The sequence below is a fragment of the Amphiura filiformis genome, chromosome 18, assembly GCF_039555335.1.
Source record: "Amphiura filiformis chromosome 18, Afil_fr2py, whole genome shotgun sequence".
In the NCBI taxonomy this organism is placed as follows: Eukaryota; Metazoa; Echinodermata; class Ophiuroidea; order Amphilepidida; family Amphiuridae; genus Amphiura; species Amphiura filiformis.
In genome coordinates, this window is record NC_092645.1 from 37,691,847 (window position 1) to 37,703,179 (window position 11,333).

The 11,333-nt window shown below is 36.7% G+C and overlaps 1 protein-coding gene across 2 annotated transcripts in view; it reads left to right on the top strand.

The window, feature by feature from the left end:
• The window catches only part of LOC140138660 (transient receptor potential cation channel subfamily A member 1-like), a 72,482-nt gene extending 61,445 nt beyond the window's left edge, over nucleotides 1-11,037 (top strand). For both annotated transcript variants that reach the window (XM_072160400.1, XM_072160401.1), the window contains exons 19-26: nucleotides 849-944; nucleotides 2,412-2,581; nucleotides 2,896-3,025; nucleotides 4,175-4,372; nucleotides 5,580-5,765; nucleotides 6,514-6,641; nucleotides 7,362-7,505; nucleotides 8,952-11,037. In XM_072160400.1, coding sequence (XP_072016501.1) covers nucleotides 849-944; nucleotides 2,412-2,581; nucleotides 2,896-3,025; nucleotides 4,175-4,372; nucleotides 5,580-5,765; nucleotides 6,514-6,641; nucleotides 7,362-7,505; nucleotides 8,952-9,120 — 1,221 coding nt within the window. In that variant the 3' untranslated portion in view covers nucleotides 9,121-11,037. The remainder of the gene's footprint in view (nucleotides 1-848; nucleotides 945-2,411; nucleotides 2,582-2,895; nucleotides 3,026-4,174; nucleotides 4,373-5,579; nucleotides 5,766-6,513; nucleotides 6,642-7,361; nucleotides 7,506-8,951) is intronic.
• Nucleotides 11,038-11,333: the final 296 nt, after the last annotated feature.

The window sequence follows — 11,333 nt, forward strand, 5'->3', positions numbered from 1 at the left end:
TTGCCGTTCCAAATATATTTATATATCTCATCATTTATCGTTTTGATAAATTCCTTGCTTGGGTTTGGTAGCATTTGAGCAATATAACTTATTTTTGGCAAAGCCAATGATTTCACAACTACAACCCGTCCCAACACCGTTAAATTTCTTTTTTTCCAACTTGATAACAGTTTTCGTATCAAATGAAGTGCTTTATCATAATTATCATTTACCATTTGAGCAAGGTTTGTACTAAAAGAAATGCCTAGAAACTCAAAGCTACCATTGAAATTCCATTGTATTTTTAAATTTTTACTAATTATAGTATTTCTGAATTTTTGAGACCCAATCCATACTGCAACCGTTTTATCAATATTAATTTTCAAACCAGACATCTCATAAAATGAGTTGATGTTCTTTGTTTGAAAACACATTGGTATGTCCTTGGTACAGAATTGAATACAGCAACTCAATAAATGGAAGGTCGCGAAACCACCAGCTTGCGACTTTTTTCTGATTTTGTCATAGTGCTATTGGTTTTTAATTGAATAAAAACGATAGCACAACCAGGGATCTTAACAATGGGATAGGTGAGTGAATTCACGTGATAATTCAAGTGTGTGCTGGTATAGGCGTTGGTTTGGCATCGCTCCATGACCTCCACCAAAGTTACTACCTGTCTTGTTCCACTGTATGCCTTCGTATTGTATAAGGGCGTCCACTTTTTAGTTTCATAAGATGAATAAACAAACAAGTATCAACCTATAGTAATAGCCAGAACGTAAAACAATTATACTTCTCTGAGACGCTTACAAAATGTTATTGACTGATTAATATCTAATCTATATCTACCATTATTGTCTTTTCAGCAGGTGCATAGTGTTGGCCAGCACATTGCCCTGACGTATATTATGATATACGCATGTCTTAACATCATCAAAGAGTTTTTCCAGATGTTCAGCCAGGTAAGTTGTTTGTTTGATTAAAATGGGACCAGGCTCAAACAAAATTATCAATTAGATAATATAGAAAGCAAATTGAGAAACAGACTTAAGGTTAGCAACTATTCTAAACTGTCGCGATTTGGTAGATCACAGCATCTTGGGAATGGTAGTAAACTTTGGCAAAAAATGCATTGATCATTTCATAGCAAGTGTATAGAAGAATATAAATATCACATTATTGTTTTGTAAGTCTTTTGGTACTTGAGTTATGTTATACAGAGGGCTGAAACAAGAACACTTTTTTAAACGTACAGTAATTCAAGCAAGTTTTCAAAGTATATGATTTGTAGAATGAACTATTGCAAAACATCAAAACCTTATTTTTCAATAATATATTGATGAAGATAATGAAAATCAATTTTTTTGGCTGCTTCGACCAATAATACATCTTGTACCCTTTAAGATAAAGAATAATTAGAGATAAAAATGCCAATCCCAACGAATCAATTGAACAATGTGTCAAGAGAAAGGACATTTTAATCCAATCTTAATTGCTACAGAGATATGTTATTTTAAGGAATTTAAAGAGGTTGGTCCGATATCATTACGGGGCATTTCCACTTCGGTTGAATGACCTCGACTACCACTACCACTTTAGGAGTTTCATATAGGTTTTTCTCAATACCTTTTGATATGTGAGTCGTTATATTTTCTTATTCAAATCAACACGTTTGTCAGCACAATTCTGTCCCATCAACCCTGTGTTACCAGATCTTTATTATAATCATTCAAACGACACCTTTTAAAGGAGAGACTCTGATATGGTACATGCAATAATATTTTTTTAACAAACCGTAGAAAATATCACACATGGAATACTCAAACCTATTTTATTCGTAATACATGGTGTCCCCAAAAAAAGAGGCTCCTCATTCCGCCCTCTTTTTCGTCTATTTATGAAAAGTTGATCAAATATATTTTGATACGTAAAGAAACCTTTAATTGTTAGCTGGGTTTACTCTCGTTGTGGAGATGACGTTATTCTAGAACTGTTAAGGCACCCTTTACAGCTTCAATACTGAAGACTCCATCTTTTTTTTTTAATTTCACATGTTCTGCCATTTCTCCGTCCAATATATCACCCAAAGGACCATAGTTTTCAACGTTATCTGAGCACTGTTACTTATATTTAAATACAGTTTAGCAAAGCCATTTGAAGCAATTTAGAACTAGAAATTACATTTTTCTGCGTGACCGTCTGGCTCCCACCGAAAGGTTCTACTTTTAAAACGGAGTAATGGTGTCGGCCAGTGCCATATTTTAGGTATATAAGTCCCCAAACGTTTAAAACATTCAGCCTTACACGTGTCAACCTTATTCGGTACAGGTTTGTAAAATGATAATATAAGTTCACAACAATGTGCAGTAATGCTTTTAGGCAGAACAACCAATCACCATGATGACATTACTATATTTATTTGATTACAGGGTATTATATACTTCACATCAATTGAAAACTACGCCGAGTGGTGTTTGTACGTTTCCACGTTGGTCTTTGCGACACCATTTTGGTTCGAGGTATCCAACCATTACCAATGGGCAGCCGGATCTATCGCAATATTTTACGCTTGGTTTAACTTCCTTATGTACCAACAAAGGTTAGTGTTAAATAAAGTATTGAAGAAGTTATGTTGTCATAGCAAAATCAACTGTTTCGCCTCAGCCCTAAAATGAATAACAGAAATATCAGTTACCCATTAACAGTAAGTCCAGATGAACAGTTTGATATTTAATTTTACTTTATTTATCTACCTATTCAAAATATTCACAAATATAAGATATTTAAAGACTTTAAAGTCCAATATAAAGGACGTTTTTGCTTATGCTATAATATGCTATATATTATTGATTGATATTATTGATTGATTTACTTATTTATCAATTAACTGATTGACTAATTTGGTAATTTCAGAATCGACCGAATTGGTATCTACATCGTGATGTTCTACGAGATTCTCAACACCATTGTACATGTAATGCTTGTGTTTTCTGTAATTATCATCGCGTTCGGGTTGTCCTTCTACATGCTTATGTCTGGAGAGGTTTGTATGCTATTAAATGCGTTAAATAACCAGGGTCTGACGTACGACTACAGCATAGGCCCAGGGTTTCAAATTCAAGCTGCCGTCTTTCTTAACACTCGCAGCTAAATAAACGTGTTTTAATTCGGATTCAAAACAGATTAATATTGCGGTGTTTGGCAAGTAAAAATGGCTGTCACGTGTTTTCATTAAAAGGACGCATATTAATAAATATGTATATCATCCGCACCATAACTCTAATGATAACCCTAACTCTAACTTTAACAATACAATCATAAATCTTACCCAAACACATGTTGTAACACCCTTACTGTACCGATATAGTCCAGTGGTTTGGACGTGTGCGTAACACACAAGTGGTCACGGGTTCAATTCCCTTGTCGGCACATTCTAATTGTTATCTAGAGTTTTAGCCAGTTCACGGTTTAATTGCAATTAGTAGGTGTAATAAACTTTACTTTTCTCTCTTCGTATCCCTATGTCCTATCCCATACCTTAAATACACGTTATTGGTCATTTTCTGCCATACAGTTTACAATATAATAATATTATTATAAAGTCTGCACAAAAAGTAACTCAGCTGTTATAAATACGCCTATAGCTTCAGAACTAAAAATTGTTTCCACAATATTTTAATATAGAAAGAAGGACGATTTATTTACACGCATTTTGATAGCCCATTTGTCCAATTCCGTTCAATATTAACATCACAGTAGTGTTTTTAAAGGAAGTTACCCGAATTTAAAAGTTGCAGCTATTTGTATTGATTTGAAGTCAGCGCGAAGATAAATGGAGGGTGTTACGTGCCACAATGCTTGCGTAAAAACCATTGATTGCTGTAAACTGCAACTTTTAAATTCGGGTATTTTTCTTTAAAAGCACTACTGTGTTGTTAATATTGAGCGACATTTAACAAATGGGGTATCAAAATGCGCGTAAATAAATCGTCCTTCTTTCTATGTAGAAATATTGTGGAAACTATTATTAGTTCTGAAGCCATAGGCGTATTTATAACAGCTGAGTTAGTTTTTGTGCAGACTTTAGTTTATCACATTCAGTATATAAAAAATGTGAGCCTTTTTATCGTATCTACGACGAACGCATACTTTATTAGAAAAATAAATACATATGCTTGACATTCTATTCTAGATAAACCACGCCTTCATATCACCAGAGATCTCAATATTTCGTGTGTTCTCAATGATGTTGGGAGAATTGGATTTCATCAACTCATTTGTGATGCCTCTTACTGATGGCAACCCTGCAACTCTTCACTACACGTATCTGTCGTACATTTTATTGGTGGCTGTTGTTATCCTGTTGCCAATTCTGCTGATGAATTTGCTCGTAAGTTAAATGAGGGAAAGGCTTTTTGGAAGAGTAATCATGGTTGGTTATAGGTTATTTGCCTGCAAACTAGAATCATTTTCCAACTTGGGACACTTAAACCCAACGGCATGAATCTACAATGTATTGTATTCAACATAAATAAACGTGACTCTTAATTCCATCCTTCATGCCTCTCAGTAGTCCAGTTGCGATCTACGTACCTGTTTTCGTTTTTGCGTATACTCTGTGCGTTTATGTCATGTGCGCTTCACACGCTCGCGCAACACGCGCTATTATTTATTCATTGAATTTAAACACAAGGTTTTAATAACTTGTAAAAGTTCAATGACATTTTTAAGATGTCATTATTTTCATATTGCTGGATCTAAAACTGAGTAGAAATTACAGTCGTTTAATAACATAGTAATGTCATGATAAAATAAACCAAACAAAACATCGGGTCTACGCAGGGAAGTTCAGTTTATTAAGGGACGGGCGAGGGTATTATTCAAGAATATTTATCCCAACGCGTTTACTTAAATCCACTCACTAGAAGTTGGCGCCATTTTGCTACTTCCTACATGATATTATTCACGTGGCGTAATACTTAAGTACAAAAATACGTTTGTTAACAATTTTACAGTTTGAAATTGTAAGTTACGAAATCTGATGGTGCTTGTGGAGGTATATGCTTTTAGACTGTCTGACATGTATAAATAAATAAATAAATGTTGTTTGATTTAACGTGCGCTTCAGCTAGGCATGGCCTAATTATCAGCACACTTCAACAATTATTCCGCTGCCATTAGGATATATCAGAATCATTTCCGCTTCACCAAGTCCGCAACTGATGCGCAGGTACTCTCAGCGACTTAGATTGTGATTATCCCCAGCAGCTCCCCATTTTACACCTGGGTGGAGTGAAGCAATTGGGAATTAAGCTATCTTGCTCAAGGACGCAACACACTGGCCGTGGTGGGGCTCGAACCCGCAACCTTCCGATCATGAAGCTCGCGCCCTAACCATTGGACCACCGTGCTTCCCAGCCATTTATGTGCTTCCCAGCCGTTTATGTATCATAAGTCGGGCATTGTTTGTGGCCAGTCACCCGTCTTTGTCCTTACAGACATTTTCCACTAATTACCATCATGCACTATTGCATCTCCCGGTAGTTTAGAGTTCTAATTCAACGTATATCTTTCATTATTTTCGTTAATTCTGCCAGATTGGTTTAGCTGTTGGTGATATTGCATCAGTTCAGCGAAACGCACGACTCAAACGGCTCGCCATGCAGGTTGATTTACACTCAGAATTTGAACCAAAACTGCCGTGGAAAATTCTTGAATGGGTCACCAAAGACAATATCACCCTACGACCAAATGCTGTGTGCTCTAGAGGCACCACTCTTACTGTAAGCATACTCATCATGTATACTGACGCTTATGAGATATCAATGATTAACATACATGCTTTCGACTAGAAAACTAGGGATATCGACATCAGTTTTTCATTTGTGGTGTGTGTAGCAAGATGTCGGTCATTTCAGGATATTTCCTGTTTCAGTTAGACCTACTCATTAAAGTCATTTTTTCATGTAAACCAATAAATAAAGAAAAGAAAGAAAAAAGGAAGGGGGGAAGGAAAGGGCCGGTGGATGGAGAGGGGGAGGTAAGGAGGAAGGGAGGGATAGAGGGAATCGTAGTGAATGGAGATTGAGAGAAGAGGAGAATAGAACAGAAAGAAAAAGAAGGAAAGAGGAGGAGAAAGTGAGGGGAAGAGAGAAATTGAAATAAATAAATAAATAAATAAATAAATAAATATAAATAAATAAATAAATAAATAAATAAATAAATAAATAAATAAATAAATAAATAAATAAATAAATAAATAAACGTCAAATAAGGCAACCTTTTGATGAAGCCAAAACCTATTGCACGGCCTCATTAATACTGATTAGCAACATTTCACAATATGTCAGCACTCAAAATGGAACTACAGCTGAATAAAAGCTTGAGTCCATTGGCAGTGGCTGTAATTGTTAGTGAAAATTTTAAGCAATTTATACTTTCAACAGTTGGGCCTTTTGATAAGGTTTGATAAAGTATGTTCTATAAATGACCTTGATATCTTTTATTAGAGTTTGAAATACTTGATTTCAGTGCTTTGACAAGGTGAAGGAGAAATACATAGTCCAAACAGGAGGAAACAAACGATTTCAATCCATTATCGAAATGAAAAACGGTGAAGAAAAAAGATGTCAAGGCGAGTTCGAGAAGCTTAAGAAAAGGTAAACCGTTTACATGAAGAGCTATTATAGACATTGTGAGAAATTGCAGTTTTTACGCCAACGCTAACTTTAACCCTTACACACCAATCAAATTCATCATACTTTGACTCGGATCATTTGGCGTACGCGTATTGTAGCATTGTCGTAAAATTTGCAATCTCTCAAATGCATGTGTATTACATGCCCACCTTCCAAACAAAGTCGTACATTACAGGTCTATCTCACTTCTTTTCAAATGACTAAAGACACACAGTGCTGTATTGCCGGGACTGTTTGGAGATAGAGTGAACAAAAGTTTTAGTTTACCTTCGAATTTGAAATATATGACATGGTAGCGTCATGTGAAAACAGTGCGTGCATATGGCCGGATTGAACTTTTTGCATTCTTTATTTGTATGCTGCTTTATTTAATCAATTGTGTTTGGGTGGTTCTAAAATTGCAATGTGCATCTTCCTAAAAGCCACATATTTTTGGAACAAAATAGGGTAAAATTGCAAATTTGTGCACGCTTTGTAAAAGCGGAACAAATATGCTCGTCTTCTTATAAATTTCAATGCTTCCGCCGCCACTGTCGATCTTATACGTGAACCTAAACTTGGCCACTTCAGTGCATATGCCTTAAGTTCCTGGGGCCCTCCAAATTTTAGCAGGGCTCTGAGCTGACAAAAAGTGAAAGCCACGTTAATTATAATGTATGTAATTATATCTTTTTCCAACAGAATGAGAGGTTTGTCCAGCAAGTTAGACAAACAATACGACCTAATGCGACTTATTGTGCAGAAGATGGAAATTCACTCAGAGGCCGATGAACAGGATGAAGGGGAAGCACCCCCTGGAGAAGATGGTCATAGGATGAGATTGAGGTGAGCAATACTTGTAATATTAAATGCTTGTTCTCTGTTGACGAGGGAGAGTCTTCAGTGAACTGCTCTTTTCTGAGCCACCAACCCTTTTATATCAGCAAATAGGCGAGATCTGGTTGTTCCCTGTTGACGAGAGACATTCTTCTGTGAACCGCTCCAGTAAGCAAGGGCGGCCTACATGTCTCAGTATTAGGTACTTTGTCCTGAAGAAGTCAGAGCTACTCCTGACGAAAGCTTGGCAGCTCTAAACTTGTCCGGCGGCGAACTCGCTAAAAACTTACCAATTGATACTATCACATTTAAATGTTACTATTTTTTGTCTTTGGTTATGAAGGCCGAAGGGTTCACTTGATCATATAAAAGAAAAACATTTAAAGAAACAAAGACGTCTTGGAGTACAGACTTGTAGTGTAATGAATGGATGACGTAGGTTAATGCATCAAAAACAAACCTTCTATAATCTTACCAAAACGATTCAAAAACCCTTCAATGCTTTATTAGTCAAGAACATTTTTTATTAAGAACCAGCTAACAATTGCTGATGATATTTCAGATATATACATGTTTCAAATACTTCACAGAAAGAATGTGGTCATACTGTGTTGAAATGTCTTTTTGTTGATTCCAAATGACAAATGTTATGGATTCAGGTGTATGCCGGTCAACTTGCACGCAACTTGCATCTTTCCTTCATTTAATATATTAAATATAATTATTATATTTAATTATTATATGCTGTTAATCCCTTCCTACCACAATAAATATGAGTTTTACCATTGGGTAGATAAGATGAAAAATGTAACAGCGTGGCATAGTCTACTGTACTATTATTGCATATTCAACAACTCCTCCTATACATTTGTACAGGAACCAACCGTTGTTAATCCGTGATGAATCCACACTTTTACTGTAGCGTATACGCGAACGCGATAGAGACAACGCGTTACGCGAGAGCGCGTAAAATTCGTCATGCCTGGAACCTTTGTGCGTATGCAAGCTTACAAGTTGAATTCAGTATTTTTCAGGTAGCGGCTAAACTTTGCCGTTTTATTCTGTAGTTTTATTGCTGATATTAACAGAGAAATCATCGAAGTTTTTGTAAGACTTAGTGACAATGATTAACTGACATTTCCTCGTAAAATAATCGTGAATTATACGATCTTTAGCTTCTTTTCGTTGTTGAAAGGATTCAATCATAGTTTCACCGTTAGTTCATCACCGTTTAACAACTCGCGTCCGGCGCGTCTGCGTGGTTTACTTCGCTCGGGCAGCTAAAGCTGCCCTCGCGAAGTAAACCACGCAGACGACGCGGCCGCATCGTTGTTAAACGGTGATGAACAACGGTGAAACATGATTGAATCCCTAAATATTTGATTCCACGAAAGCTTATTGCCAATTCGATTGCTAATCAAAATTTAAAAAAAATTTTTTTCTTAATTATTACAGATTGAACATGTCCCAAGTTGTGACTGCTGCCATGTCGACATTTAATGCCAATCGACTCCATAAAAGAAACATGGATGCCGACAAAGGATCTGCCGTACTGAGTTTGACGCCGCGAACAGGTTCCCCAACTTCAGATATTGCGTCAGTTACTAATGTTGATGTCATATAGCTGCGGGACTTTGATATAGGAAGAAACTTTGAACATAAATGTAGAGTCTGTATAATGATGAATAATCGCCATACGTGGACCGAAAAAGGATCATTTACGCTTTTATCCAGACAAAGGGGAGGAAGACGGTCGTAGACTTTTAGCACACTAGTTTTGTTGTTATTGGCATAATGTTTCAGGATGCACATCATAGGCGTAGCCAGCTTTCTTGGTGTGGGGTTTTGGTGGAGGGGTAAAGGCGAAAACAAATCCCGGTTGCATCTTTTTGATCCGGTATTATCGGTGGAATATAAAAAAAAATATTGAGACAATGTGCGGGCGTACCACGAACAAATATGATATTTTACACTCTTTTGGCCCTTCATCGGGCTAATTTTTGGTGGGAAACAGACTCCTTTCCACTTTTTCTTTTCCTTTGCCTTCACGATATTTTCTTTTATTATTTGTCAATGGGCACTCCGCCCTCTGCCCCACCGCACTGGCTACGCTTCTGAGGTACATTGTGTAATTAATATCAGTCTGATGTAAAATATTGTCACAAAACGAACGCGTTACTTATTGGTATTTGTTTCATCAGTGTAGAGAGCATTAAAAAAACCCATCAACGACAAATTACCGAACTGCGTCAATCGCATTAGGAAGGGAGGCATTTTAGAGTGCCAGGAGGCGGAAAACGGCATAGACTTTATTACGGTTTTTCATGTAAGCCTTTACAAAGGAACCGAAACAGATCGTCACTGCACAATGTGAAGTGATCGAGCTTGCGAAGTAGCGACGATGACATTAATATTCGCGATTTCGTTTGCAAATGTTTTCTGGATATACCCAATACAACCACTGGACTCAGTTTCAGAAACACCAACATGATAATCTATTTATATAGAACTGTACGTTAATAAGATCACTGTTGTCTTTGGTTTTCTAATTTGAGTTGTGTAAAGTTGCACAACAAGTAAACTTCCTATGTTAACTCTTAAACGAGTAACTGCACATGCATGCGCACTCGACCGCTCATGTTATGGCTTATTTATACTATATTACACTAGATTTCGCGGTTCTCGGGTTGGGTGGTTCTTGTGACTATCTCTAATGACCCAACACCTGTTACCCATATAGGCCTACTTGCCCTGACCTTTAAACTACTAATAGGCCTCTGCACGTGTGCCGTTTTGGAATCCGATGAGATGCACCTGCACGATTAACCACACTGTAATGCTCTCCGATGCTCGCACTGCGCCCGTTGGTATACTCCGCGCACTACGCGATAGCTCGCACGCGATACGTACCGCGAGCCACGCGCACGCGATAGCGCGCGGACAGAGGGACGGACGGACGGACGGACGGACACGCCATGATTAGTATTATGATATCGTCGCGTTGCGAGTTTCCACACTGGAGAATTGCAGACAGCTAGCAGTAAACCGATCAGCGTCCGTATTCCGTCGTATAGGTCTAACGTGACTACAAGAGGGCGACATCACCGATTTGATTATAATACAAAGCCGTTTTTGCAGTGGTCGCTACTCGCGCTAGGAGAATTACTCTATGTGATACATAAGCCTTAGGGCAGTTCATAGAAATATCGGATTGGTCCGTATGCGATATTCACGACAATATGTGAGTCAACGCGAGCAAAACAGGTTGATGTCGGTAAATACCAATTTGATATACGGGAACAAAATAATAATGCACTCAGATGATCTTTGATACCTCCTCTATCTGACCAATATCTTTGTTTTTTATATTATATTATATTATGATATTGCGTTGTGATCTGTGAAAACCCTTCCCATGGTGACATTTTCAATTTTTGAGTTTTGTAAACAAAAAACATGGAAATTTAGAACTCTTCTTAGAATTGTTTTCATTTTGTACCTGTGACTTCAACATTAAAAGTTATGAGCAAAGAAGGATTTAAAAAAAATAGTTTTAGCCTTTATTATCTTTATAAAACAAAATTGGATATTTATTTATTTATTTATTTATTTATTTATTTATTTATTTATTTATTTATTTATTTATTTATTTATTTATTTATTTATTTATTAATTTTCCTCTAAAACAACAATATAAATACATGAAAACCAAGTCATGTGGTGGGACAATGCGACTTGTGAATGGTTATCACAGGGCATATTAATCATTTGCCACTGATTTAGTAAAATAGTTGAAACTTTAAATTGGTCATTAACTACTTCTGTTCATATCAAATA